Source organism: Gavialis gangeticus, unplaced genomic scaffold (genome assembly GCF_001723915.1).
Source record: "Gavialis gangeticus isolate Ggan-Ray unplaced genomic scaffold, GavGan_comp1, whole genome shotgun sequence".
NCBI lineage: Eukaryota > Metazoa > Chordata > Crocodylia > Gavialidae > Gavialis > Gavialis gangeticus.
In genome coordinates this window covers 121943441-121957429 of record NW_017729025.1, presented here as the reverse complement: position 1 = coordinate 121957429, position 13989 = coordinate 121943441, and the positions used below count along the sequence as shown (strand labels likewise).

Sequence of the window (13989 nt, the reverse complement as noted above, 5' to 3'; positions counted from 1 at the left end):
AGAGGGTAGGTTTAGGGTTAGACGTCAGGAGGCGCTATTTCACGGTCAGGGCAGCTAGGGTCTGGAACCAACTTCCAAGGGAGGTGGTGCAGGCTCCTACCCTGGGGGTTTTTAAGAAGAGGTTAGATGAACACCTTGCTGGGGTCGTTTAACCCCAGTACTTTTTCCTGCCATGGCAGGGGGTCGGACTAGATGATCTTCTCAGGTCCCTTCCGACCCTAGAAACTATGAAATCTATTACTTTTTTGTACGGTCTTGAAAATATTGCTCTCTAGGGGTATTTACAGATGTGCTCTGGGAGGCAGGGGGAGGTGCTTTAATTAGTGCAGATCTGAGAGCCATGCTAATTAAAAGCTCCTGGAGCGTCACATGTATCCGCATCCCTGTGTTGGAAAATGGTGGTGGGACACTTTGAACTAAAGCTCATCAAACAAGCTTTAGTTTAAGGCGTCCTGCTGCCATTTTTCAGCACTGGGATGCTCATACATGTGATGCTGGAGTGCAGTAATTATCACACTCCAGCAGACTCGATTAATCTGACTTGATTAAGACTAATTACAACATGTTGGAGCATTATTGTGTGTGTGTTTACCTTTCTGTTTATAAATCACTTAAAACATATGTGTGCTCTTTCACACCCTTCCTAGGTATAATCACCTGAAAAACATTAATTATAACTTTGAAACTACCAAGCTTGCGTAATATTGTATTGGCATTCATTCATTGTTACTAACGAATTGTATGAAACGATGTGTTTTTAGAAATGGAAAATTTCCCACAGAAAATTAAAACACTGGAAAATTTTCCACCCCACATCTTTGGTCACTAAACTGTAAACAGTGAGCAGTAAATGGTATAATCATTGTTTAACTCTTCACATCCCTAATTCAGAGAAATCTAGTTGTTATGTGATCACTAAGTATGTCAAGCAAACTTTTGTTTTTATTCTGGATCTAAATACTAATCTTCTCTTTCCACTGCTTTTTGATTATTTAGGGTTATTGTCTCTTTGGTAATTTATTGTCTTTCTCTATTTCTGTGAGAATTTTTAGGCAATTATTACCACTTAAAATAGCTTCCTATCAGTCTTTCTGTCTCATTATCTTAATATCTTCCCAATCTCAGCTAAGAGGATCTATTTTAATTTTGTTTCTTGCCTCGCTTTCAACGTTTTGAAATATTCTTCAACATAAGTCCTGCCATGGACTGATTTATGTTCCAAGGTATGCACTCTTAAAATTGGTGTGATGCTTTCCGAAGCTGATGTGTGACAAAATAGATATCAATACCAATAGAAACTCCAGAACCCTATGAAATATGAATAATTTATACATTTGTTTTATTGAAGCAAGGGAAATAAGAGTAAGTTACTGCATTTGAATAACTATTACAACCCTGATAAAACTTTACACGTGTGCAGTAGAACCTGTTTACTTTGAAGGGCTAGGTTCCTTACATCCCTGCAAAGATGACGAGTTTCAAGATAACTTGGGGTGCCGGACAGCACGGTATACAGAGCTGCAACAAACATCCACAGGGGACTCTTGAGGTGATCTAGCTATTTGCTGTAGCTGTTAACTCCAAAAGTGTTGCTTCTTCACTGAGCTAAAGCACAATATTCTTTGCGTACAGCTGATCAGAAAAGTGACATGCCATCTTTTACCTAGGCAGCCTCCAAATTACGCAGGATAGAGTGTAATCAAGCTGTTCAGTAGAAACTATGTATGATTGACGCTGTTTAGCAACACTTTTGGCATTAAATATTTTATGTTTAAAATTGCCAGAAGTAGAATACACATTTGTCTTTGAGATAAATAGCAACGCAAATCTTTATGATGTATATTTCTTTTCCTTTCTGAGAAAAGTTTTTGCAATTCTTTTCATGTCCCTGTTGTGCAATGTAGCACAGGAGCATACAAAACGCACTGTGTACTTTAACCACTTTGCATTTCTATACAAAAGTGATAGTCAGATAGCACGCCTTGCTGACTTTTGGCGAAGTACAAACGTTTGAAAAGCCCAAGGCAGAAGCATTCTTAGTATTGTGCTGTACTCAAAGTGCACTAGATTAGGTTGAGATCGAACAGAACAAATGTACTGTTTGGGGAAGGGGGGTGGGGGTTGGAGCCTGCAAGGCCAGCAGCCTGGAGGTGCTCCAACATGCCTTCCAGGAGGCTGCAGGAGAATACCAAGCCCACCTAGGGAGGCCAGCTGCTTGATTGCCCAGCGTGGCCCCTCTTCATAACCCTGCTCCCCCTGCCAAAGGGAAAGCAGCCCTGCTGCTGTGCAGACCCCTGCACCATCCCTTGGTCACAGTTCCCAGTGCAGGGAGCCAGCAAGCTTACGGGGGAAAGTGCAGCAGAGGGGCTCCTTTCCCCCAGCTGCAGCTCGGGGATATGCTGCTTTTTGCTGCTCTGGGGACTGTGGCTGGAGAAAGGGGGGGAAGGAGCCACTCTACTGCACAGACTTGGTCTGGCCAACACCAAGACCTGAGCCAGCAAGCTGGTGGGGCTTCTTTCTCCCACCCTGGGTATAGTATCGCAGTGCTGCATGGGATGTTGGCAGAGTACAACCTACCGTAACTCGCAATGTGATGTTAGATGAAGTGCTCTAACTTAAAGCGCTTTAGTCTGATACCACATCCATCCAGGGCTAGCTTAGAGCTGGATCCACCACTTATAAAGCATTCTGTGTCAAGAATGGCTGTTTGGTTAGGGCTGTAGTGTGCTTTCTGCACACTTAACACAAGTGAACTTCTGTACTGAGCCTTTGAGATCCATGAACATTAGATTGGATGTTAAAATTTCTTATGAGGGAAGCGACCTTAAAACAAAGAATAATGTTGGTGTATCAGCTTCAAAGAAGCATGTTTGTTAAGTACCTAGGACTCTCTCATAATTTATAGGTCACTGAGATAAGGTGACAGAGTGACTCATCTGATTGTCTAAAGATGGTGTCAACATATTTCTGTACTTATCAAAAACTTTTTTCCACTTTTATTACTACCACCCTTGTCTAATTATCCTTTGCATATGAGAGAGCTTAAAATTGTTCAGGTTTACTTTGCCTTTTTAGAAGATCTTTTCAATATATTCACCAGTTCATTGGCTTTTTGTTCTGAATTTTTTTATTAGTTACATAAACTATTTTTAAAAAGTATGTGGGGGAGATTAATTCCATCTTATTCATTATAGGGCCATGGTTATTTAAGCATCTTTTGACAGAGTGCATTCATAGCAAAAATAAGCCAAGCTAATTGTATGCTTGGGACTATACCTAGTTGGGTGGTTGTGTATTAGCATCCTGGTTCAAAAGTTCTTAACTGTACCTATATTTCTTATCTCCTATATTTTTATACATAATAATATGAGTAGTTATTACCCTTTTTAGACCAACAAGTATGATCATTATAAGCTGTAATTTATTGGTTCGATTTATTTGAGTAGGTAGGTTGAGGTTCCAGAATCTAATTGCTATAGGTGTGTTTGTGTGTGTACACACACACACACACACACACACACACAGCAATATAGATTAGATAGATTCCCCCCCCCCCCCCACAGCAATATAGATTAGATAGATTCCCCCCCCCCCCCCACAGCAATATAGATTAGATAGATTCCCCCCCCCCCCCCACCCAGCAAAATAAATTTAAAAGAATCCCCCCCCCCCCAGAATTTACAGTATAAGAAACCCTCACTATTCGTGGGTTCGTCGTTCGCAGTTTCAAGTATTCACAGATGCCAAACCTGCTTCTTAAATATGCTTAAAGGAGCTTCTTGGGAGCTCTGCACTTGCTGCCACTGAGCTCCTGTCGCCATCTCCAGGGCAGCTGTGCTCCCCCCACACACACACACCTGCTGGGGGCACTGAGTTCATGAACAGAGATGGCATTCATGAACACAGTGCCTTATTCGCGGATTTTGCCATTCGCGGGGGATACATTCTCGTATCCCCTGCAAGTGGCTAGGGTTGCCTGTAGTTGAGAATGCAAAACTGACAGTGGAGGGGCAATGTTGATTTTATTGGTAAAGATATGCCACATGAACTAAACGTATTTGCATGTTTGGGGGGAGGGGGTTCTGCACTTACTCTTTACCTAAATGGGCTAGATTAAGCTTTATTTGTACTAAGAATTCACTGATAATTGTTTTTTCTGCTGTTGCTAACACTAGTTGAGCTCCCATAGAGTTAGTAATGCTAGTAAAGCTAGCATAGACAAGGAGTTTTGTCTGCTTACATTTGAAGGTTGTTGGTCTTGTGGGAAATTCTCACAAAAATGACCTATTTTGCACCATAAGAAATTGGTTATCTCAGTGCCATATCTATCCTTATCAGTATTTTGCTATCTCAAATGCATGTTTATGATCATTCAGATCTGCATATTACAAACAAACCTAGAAGCAGCTTTTAGATATCACTCATCTGCTACTCTCTCCTGAATTAAAGTTGGGAAATGAGGAAGTGACCATACCACTTTTCAATTCTTTCTCTTTCTCATTTTTAATTTTCTGTGTTTTCAAGGGCTGTTCTGATTTATAGGCAGTAGTCAGATCTTACAGGGAGCAGGGGGTGTAGGATGTGATTGGGGTGGTATTTCTAAGTCATAAGAATCATTTAAACCTGGAGTAGGAGGACTGCCTCAATCTTTTTGATAGGGAAGGCTCTTTGAGGCTAGTAAGAAAAGTCAAATATTGTTTAACTCCAGTATCAGCTTTGGAAGTGAATGTATCAAGTCATTTTTACGTTCTGAATAAGCTACACTAAAGTCCTCCAACCTGTCCAGATCAAATGAGTCTGATACCAAATATCCAGCACCACTGACAGAGGAATCATTTGCAAAAATGTCTAGATCAGGAGATTTCAGAGCCAAGGTGCACACTGTAATGACTTTGGGGGATTCTTATTCTGTAAATTAAGGTGGTGCATGAATTTTTGTGTTGATGAGTCGACACCAGTAACTCTGTACTGCAAAAATAATAAAGAAGCAACTAGATAGTGCACCCAAGAAATCCAGATACAAAGAGCTTTTCAGTAAATGTCTGGCTTAGAAAAGCAGTTATGACAAATATTTTAGTACCCTTGGCAATGTCTGCAGTTTGGCACTCAGGAAGATGTGCATTGTTCTAGTTCCTGGAGTAGTGTGTGAAAAAGTATGATGCATCTATTTTCCCAGTAATGTAGGGTCCTTGGAGTTGTCATGCTTAAAAATATTGTTTCTAGAAAGCTTTCCTATTTCAGTGACATCTCTCACCCAGTCTCTGTTGGGCTGGTTCTAGATATACACACATCCCCAATACTATAGAACATGAGTCATTGCTTCCAGTTGTGTAAGAAGCTTCACTGAAAGAGGAGTAAGCTACTCATTGATCCTTTCTCCTCTCCTTTTAGTTACCAAATCTCACATGGTAGATTAGAGTATTCCCTTCCTTCAGTTCTTTCTTCAGCAATGTGTGGTGCATCTGTTCAAATATTTTTCAGATTACACCAGGTTTATTTTACAGAATAAAAACAGCATTCCTTGCAGCCATAACTTAAGCCTGGACTCACTTGATGAGACACTATCCTTTAATAGATCATGTATATGTAAGGGCACTGTGGAGCAAATGTGGTATTGCCTACTTTTTAATTTTAAATGTTCTGTCTGAAGTAGTCTCTTGCATGTTTTTCCCCCAGGCTCCTAGCCTTCCAAACAAGGGCAGGGGCAAGGGCAGGGCATTTAGTACTCATTGAACTCTCTCAAATGGAAATATACAGGAGCTACCTCAAAAAGGAAGAGAAGGTACGGACCAGTAACTGTAGTTCTCAGTGTTGACTCAGTATATTCCTGCTCCCTACTTTTCTCAGAAACCTGGGGGAAGAATTCCTGAGTTAATGGAAGGAAACTGAAGGCATTTGGGTCCCTCCCCCTCTTGTACCTTCAGAGCCCTGTATAAGGGAAGGGGGTAAAGGAGGAGCTAGTGGCCCTAATGGACATAGTTCTCTAGAACAGTGGTCTCCAAAGTGGGGTGCGCGCAAGATGATCCATTGGGGTGCGGAAAGAAAATATTAGAACTTCTATTTCTATTTATATAAATATACATATATTGGGGGTGCATGCTCAAAAATTTTTTACTGATAGGGGTGCGCAATCAAAAAAGTTTAGAGACCACTGCTCTAGAAGATTCCCGAAGTTTTGTGGCAGTGGTGCCTTGATTCCACAAGTATGAACCCAGAGGCAATACTTCTGCACTACAGTTACTGGTAAGTAATTTCACTTTATGGAAGAATAAGAAGTCAGTCCATACCCATGGACTAAAAGATGTGAAGTCTTTTTTGGAAGAGACTTAGTATGTAACACACATCTTGAAGGCAGACAAGAAGCCTTTTTAGTCACAAAGCTACAAAACTGATTTGAAAGTACAGTGTTTCTTTAGCAGGATAAGCTTGACTTGTCTCCTAAAGTACAGCAAAGAATTTTTTTGAAAATGTAAGTGCTCCTTCCCACTCTTCCAGATAACTTTTGTATGTATAGAGAGATAAGCAAGTTCAGGAAGAGGACTGAACAGCTGTCAAACCCTAGAAATTTCAACCTCTAAATGAGAACTGTTGCTTGGAAATAAGGAGGGACTTGCTGGGTTGCATATTTTGAGAGACGTGTTGTTGGTTTTTGTTTTGTTTTATCCTTCACATTTTTTCTTTATAGATTTATTTAAGGCAGCAAGATAAAACTGCAAGTATCAGTCGAAATGTTCATATTGCCAAAATGTCCCTCATCGACTTGGCAGGGTCTGAGCGTGCCAGTACCACAAATGCCAAAGGAGCCCGTTTTAGAGAAGGAGCAAACATTAACCGTTCCCTGCTGGCTCTTGGAAATGTCATTAATGCTCTGGCAGATCCAAAGGTAGGTACTCCTTTCCTTTTCCCCTCCAACACCTATACCTCATGCAAATTTCATTTCAAATACGATTTGGTGTGAGTTGGTGTCATCTTTTATTTGTATACTATTCAGTATTATACCATATCTAATTACGGTACCAAATTGTATTCATAAGAACATAAGAATTGCCGTTTACTAGGTCAGGCCGTAGGTCCGTCTCGCACGTTGTCCTGCATCACAGTGGCAGAGAGTGGATGCTAAGAGGCAGAGTGAACTGGGTGGATTTGACCAGGGTTCTTTTCAACTTTTCCTCTCTCACTTGCAGCCTCCAGCATTTAACCTCTAGGAAGTTCTAATTTAGAGGCTGTATCCCTAACTCCCATGCTTAATAGCTACTGATGCCCCTTTCCTCCAATAATTTGTCCACTCCCTTTTTGAATCTGGCTAAACCGTCAGCTTCTGCAACATATGTTGGCAATGAGTTCCACACTTTTAATTATACATTGTGTGAAAAAGAACTTCATTTTGTTAGTTTTAAACTTATTACCCACTCATCTCATTTTAAGCCAATTTCTAATCCACAAATGGACATTCCCTGTCCATTCCATGATTGCGTACCTTACTTAACAGCCTCTGATGTGGGACCTTGTCAAAGGCTTTTTGGAAGTCCAGATATGCCATGTCAATTGGATCACCCTGATCCATCTGCTTATTGACACCCTCAAAGAACTCTAGTAGGTTGGTGAGGCGTGATTTACTTTTGACAAAGCCATGATTCCTCCCCAGAAAGTCGTATTTATCCAAGTGCTGAACAAGTCTCCCTTTATTATTGTTTCTTCCAACTTTCCAGGTGCAGGAGTTAGGCTTTCTAGCCTGTAGTTTCCTGCATCCCCTCTAGAGCCTTTTTTTTACATATTGAAGCCCCATTGACAACCCTCCAGTCTTCTGGTACTGAGCCTGTTTTTAGTGATAGCTTGCATACTACAGTTAAGAGCTTGGGAGTTTCTAATCTGAGCTCCTTCAGGACCATAGGGTGAATGCTATCGGGTCCCAGCGATTGATAAACTAAATAGTAACCAATTTCCTCCACATCGTCGTCTGTTGAAACCACAGTTTGGGTCACCTCCACTGACTTGTGCCTAGAGAGGAGTGAATCTAGTGAGGGAATCTCCCTAATATCTATAGTGAAGACCGATGCAAAGAATGCATTTCATTTCTTTGGCAATAGCTCTGTCATTCTTTAGCACATATTTTACATCCTGATCATCCATAGGCCCAACTAACTCTCTGGCTTCTAATGTACTTAAAGACATTTTTATTGTTACCTTTTGCACTCCACTAAATTTCTCCTCGAGTTCTTTCTTAGCTTGTCTTATTACAGTTTTACATTTGATTTGCCAAAGTTTATGCTTTTTTTTTTTTCTTTTTCTTCCCCTTGTTAGAATTTGACTTCCATTTTTTGAAAGAAGCTTTTTTTTTCTTCTTACCTCTGCAACTCCACCATTAAATCATGCTGGTTTTCTTTTAGTTCACTTTCCATTTTTTTTTATTCACGATGTGCATTTCCTCTATGCCTACAATATGATATTCTTAAGCAGTCCCTTCTTCACATTCTTCACCTCCTTAGGGGGGGACCCTTTTAACTTCTGTCTAAATAGCTTCCTCATTTTGGTGTAGTCTCCCTTTTAAAGTTAAAAACAATAGTGACAGACTTTCTTCTCGTCTCCCTCCTTTGTGGTTGTCAAACCCAACTGCATTGTGGTCACTATTGCACAATGGCTCAGTAATATTTACCCTTTGTACCAGTGCCAGCAGCAGTAGGGGGAGAGAGGCCGCTTTTCCCCCACACTGAGCAGCAGTTTGTCCCATACTGCCACTGCTCAGCCTGGGCCCAGCACCAGCTCCGTGCTCACCCATCAGGACTGAGCAGCAGCAGTGGCTGGGCAGAAACTGTTGCTCGGTGTGGGGGGAAGTGGCCCCTCCCCCTCGCTGCTGCCAGGCAGCTTTTGCTGCAGCCGCAGGGAGCTCCCACCGTGCTGGGGCTGTGGTGCGGCTTCTTTGCTGCTTGTGAGCTGCCATGCATCTGCTCCACACGGCCACTGCTGCCACTCTGGGCAGCACAGACGGCAGTGAAGGAGCCGCACCACAGCCTAGCACAGCACGTGCTCCAGGCAGATGTAGTTAAAACTGCTTGGTGGCGGTGAGAGGAAGGAGCCAGCCTAAATTTTAGCTTTTAGGACCTAGTTGCTGCCCTTAACCACATTGTTTGTACTCACAGGGACCATGACCACCTGCTCCTCCCCAGCCCTCCCTAACAGCATTTCTGCACGTCTCGTGAGGTCTGCTACCTTTGTATCCCAGAGGCAAGTCAACTAGTGGTCCTCTTGAACATCACAAACAAAGCTATATGCCTAATAATTTAATGTCCTCTTGCACCTCTTCCTTGGTGCAAAAGGACATTATAACATCAGCTGGCAGGTGGGTCCTGTCTAAGGAATCACTTCCCTCCTTCCCAGTTTGATGTTCTCTATCCCCAAGGCCTCCTGAACAGAACAAGAGCTGCAACAGTGGAGGTGGGACTGCTGTACAATGTCCCTTAAAACCTTATCTATAAACCTCTTTGTCTTCCTGTCTGCTCCAGTTCCGCTACCCCGGCCCTGAGAGAATGTACGTGTTCTCTCAGAGCCAAGAGTTCCTTGCACAGGGTGCACACATACAAAACCTGCTTCTGGGGCAGGTAATCATACATGCGGCACTCAGTTCAATCAATTGGGTAGCTCCCTTGCTGCTGTGTGACCTTTGCCTGCATTTTTTATACTTAGTTTTTTCTCTTAAGAAGGTTTTGATTTATGGGTTCCTTTAGACTAAAAACTTTGAACTTAGTAATTGACCTTCTGTTTAGCCTTACTCTGCCCTAATTGAACCTAAATATTAAACAAGGGACTTAAGTATTGATCTAACTGCTGAGCTTTAGCTACTTTACCTAGATATCTAGGTTAGTTACTCTTACTTAAAGAAAGAACTTACCTTTAAAGGCTCCCCTTCAGAGTGGGGCACAAACATTCCTGTTTGCTCTCCCTATTCACTGCTGTTCTTTGTACATGCATTGATTTGTGTTATTGTGCATTCTCCTATTTACTTAAATCCAAGACAAGTTTTTCGTGCACCAGTCAACATGGTAGGAAAAACTCTTGCCTTGGTTTTGAGTACAAAAATGGGGGCGGGGGGGACAGTGACTGCCCCTGCAGCCACCTCGTCTTTGAGCTGCTGCTTGCCTTTCCCTTGCAGCTCTGGGCCTGGCCAGAGCCAGGGAGCACAGAGAAGGTAGTGCCTTTAGCCCCAGACTAGCTACACAAAGGTGGCACCAACTCCAGACCCATCTCCAGTGCCAGGGCTGGAGCTGCCACCACCCCAACAGCTGCTGCATGACTGGGCTGGGGCTAGAGATGGGGCATGCTCTATGCTTCCTACCCTAGGTTGGAACAGGGCCAGAGTCAGAGTTATGAGGAAAATAAGCAGTGGCAACCAGCAGCAGGGGGAGGATAGCACAGGGGATAGGCACCCGGGGTCAGGGTGGAGCAAATGCTGTGTGTGTGGGACAGGTGCCAGGGGGTACAGGCACTGCAGGGAGAGGCAGGCAGGAAGGCAGGGCAGGTGCCAGTGGTGTGCAGGAAGAAGGAAGGGTATGTGGGAGGGCGAATGAGTGGGTGTTGGACAGGCAGCAGGGGTGGGGGACAGACATGTAAGTATTGGGTGGGGGAATGATGGAAGGGATAGGCAGCAAGGGACAGGGATGAGGTCACATGACTCCCTTGCTGCCTGCCCTCTCCCACCTTCTTCCCCCCTCTTCCCCCCCCACCCCCCCACTTCTCTTTGTACTTCTGCAGTGGTTGTTGAGACAAATTTTAAGACAACGCTTCAAAATTAGATTCTAGACATGGAAAATTATAACATTTATAATTTTTTTTTTTATGTCTAGACTCTCATTTGGGTGGGAGGGGTATCATAAATTCACAGTCACCTTGGATTTGGGTAAATACAGTGAGTTAGAAAATGTATGAGTAAAGGTTCTCCCTTGAAATGCCTCTGCAGGATTTATAGGTGTTACCTGATAGTTTGCAGCTGCTGAATGATATCAAGCATTAAGCAAGGATATGGCAAGCCTTAACTGTTGATTGTCATATGTGGGGTGAGGAAGAAATTTTACAACATTTATATTGGCTTTGCCTGTGGGTGTTTTTTGTCTTCCTCTGTAGCAGGGGACATGGCCATCTTCCTTGGATCTCTCAAATGGGGGTGAAGAGTTCACTGGCCAGCTTTGCAGACAACACCAAGTTATGGGGAAGTTTGGTCACACTTGAAGATAGGCTACAGATACAAGCGGATTTAGCCAGGCCAGCAAGTTGGGCGAGTCGGAACTAGATGAAATTCAATGCTGAGAAATGTAAACTGCTCCACCTGGGGACAAACAGTCCCCTGCACACCTACAGACTTGGCAACACCAACCTGACCAGCACTATGAATGAAAGAGACCTGGTTGTAATAATAGACCACAGCATGAATATGAGCTGGCAGTGAGACTGCTGCCAGCTGGGCAAATAATACTCCAGCATGCATCAATTGATGCATGTCCAACAAGACCAAGGAGGTGATTCTCCCACTGTACTCGGCACTGCTGAGACCCCAACTGGAGTTCTGCATCCAGCTCTGAGTGCCACACTTTAATAATGATGTGGTACAACTTGAGAGAATCCAAAGAAGGGCCACCCATATGATTAGAGTCTTGCACAGCAAGCCATATGAGGAAAGGCTGTGGGACCTGGGACTTTTCAGCCTGAAAAAGAGAAGGCACTTGGTAGAGAAGGCATTTGGTAGCAGTTTACTGCTACATCAGGGGCTTGGTGAACAACTGTTCACCAGGGCGCCCTTGGGGAGAACCAGGAGTAATGCCCACAAGCTCCTGGAAGACTGTTTCAGGCTCAGCTTTGTGAAAAACTTCTTCACAGTTAGGGTGTCCAGACTGTGGAATAAGCTCCCTCCAGAGGCGATGCAATCACCTATCCTGAAAATCTTCAAGAGGAGACTGGATAGTCATCTAGTTGGGGTCACCTGATTTTCACCCCCGCCTGATTTTTCCTGCCTGGTGCAGGGGGCTAGACTCAATGATCTTCTGAGGTCCCTTCTAGCCTTACAATATATGAATCTAAGTATATTTTGTAGCAACAGTTGTCTCCCTGATTTACCTGTTGCTTTTTAGGGTGCTATGTCTTGTAGTTATGTGGCAGGGTTAACCATGTAGTTTTAGTAATACATGGGGTGTGGGGTGGTTTGATAGGGATGATCCTGCCTCAGGCAGAGGATTGAACTAGATGACCTCCAGAGGTTCCTTCCAACCCAGTTTTCTGTGATTCTGTGAGGAATTCACATTGAGTTCTTCCATAACTTTTCAATGGCATTTGCAAGGAAGGAGCCTTTTAGAAAGAAAAATGTCTCGTATCTGCTGGCAGCAGTATCTCTACTGGTATCCCTTTGTTATTAACTGGCCAGTTATAGTTAAAATCCGTTTTGTTATTTTGCTTAATTATTGGTAGTTCTTGCACTTGTGAAAATGGAAGAAACTATTTTGCATTCAGTTTTAGTTAATTCTGCTCTAAAAAAAATGCTCAGTCTTTGAACACACTACTTCTTGTGAGACTAAAGTGTTGCTGTGGGATCCAAATGTTACGTATTTTAAATGCACAGGAGAAAGGCATTCATAAGCATGAATAAGTTTTTTCTTGCCCTGCAAATGTTAAACCTAAGGCATATATGCTTGTAAATGAAAGGTGTTTTGCCCAGGTGGATTGTCTCTCAAAGTTTCTTAGTGACTATTTTGCTTTTCAGTCACTTTAAAATGGACACTTTCAGATTTTAGGGACCTGAAGTGATGTTTGTAACACTACCTAGGTAAAGGGTACAACTAAGAATCTCAGGGCTTGTATTGGTACCTTTTCAATAACAGTATATTCAGTAACAAAATTTAAATTTGAATATTTATGTGCTTACATCAGTGTGTTACTGTCTCATCTAGCAAACTTCATTGCTTTTTCATCTATTTATTTCTCCAGTGTTTTCTCTCATAACTTTTTCTAGCCATTATTTCATCTAGGAAGGTTAAATAAAGGTTCTCGAGTATAATGTTTTCTAAAGATAAAGTCCTGTATCTCCATTCAAAATTTACATCGTAGATCAACCAAATTTTACTTTTTTACCCATCTTTTCTCCAAAGATTTACATCAAACCTGAAGAGCTTTAACTAGACAAATTGATATGGGTGCACTGATAGAGATTTTGGGGGCTGATGCCAATAGCCAATTTTTAAGGAGGCAGATCAGCTGATACCAATCCGATTTCTGATATGCAGCCCTGCAGCTTGGAGAGCTGCATGCAGCTGATAAGTCTGTTGTGGTGGAAGGGAAGAGAGGAGTCAAAGGGCATGAGGGAGCAAATCGAGGCCCCTGCAGTGGGGAAGGAGTGGGGCTGGGTCAGGAGCTGCCCGGGTGAGGTGCCAGATAGAGCTGTGGCTTGTCCGGGTGGGGCGGATCCCACCGCTGTGTGCACCCCAGGTGGGCATGGGGGGGCATGTGCCCCCTGATCTGTGTGAGGTGCAGGTAGGATGAACTGTAGCAGTGGGCTGGGGCTGGGCCAGGCTCTTCCCAGTGCATTGGGGGAGGGAAGGGTTGGGCTTGGGCAGCACTTGGGGCAGGTGGCAGCAGCACTGGGGGACCTATGGTGAATTTTGGGGTGACTGCAGGCTGCCCTCCCATGCACCAGGAAGAGCCTGGCACAGCCCTAGCCCCAGCCCACAGCTGCTGCCCATGCCCCATGCAGATCCAGGAACACATGCCCTGTCCCCGGTGCTCTCCCAGGGTGCATGCAGTGGCAGGAGCCGCATCCCACTCCCCATGCCCCACAGATGAGCTGCAGCTCCATCCAGCACCCCATCCCACCCCAGCTGGGCAGCACCTGCCACAGCCCCACTTTCTCCCTCACCACAGGGGCCTTGATCTCTCTCCCCACGCCCCTTCTACCACAACAGACTTACCAACTGCACACAGCTCTCCAAGCTCCTGGGCTGTGCCCCTTGCCAC

The 13989-nt window shown here is 43.7% G+C and overlaps 1 protein-coding gene across 1 annotated transcript in view; it reads left to right on the top strand.

Moving 5' to 3' along the window:
* Nucleotides 1-13989, top strand: part of KIF18A (kinesin family member 18A) — a 124822-nt gene that overhangs the window by 8769 nt on the left and 102064 nt on the right. Inside the window, exon 5 of the mRNA XM_019519498.1 lies at nt 6686-6883. Within this exon, the coding sequence (XP_019375043.1) occupies nt 6686-6883 (198 nt within the window). The remainder of the gene's footprint in view (nt 1-6685; nt 6884-13989) is intronic.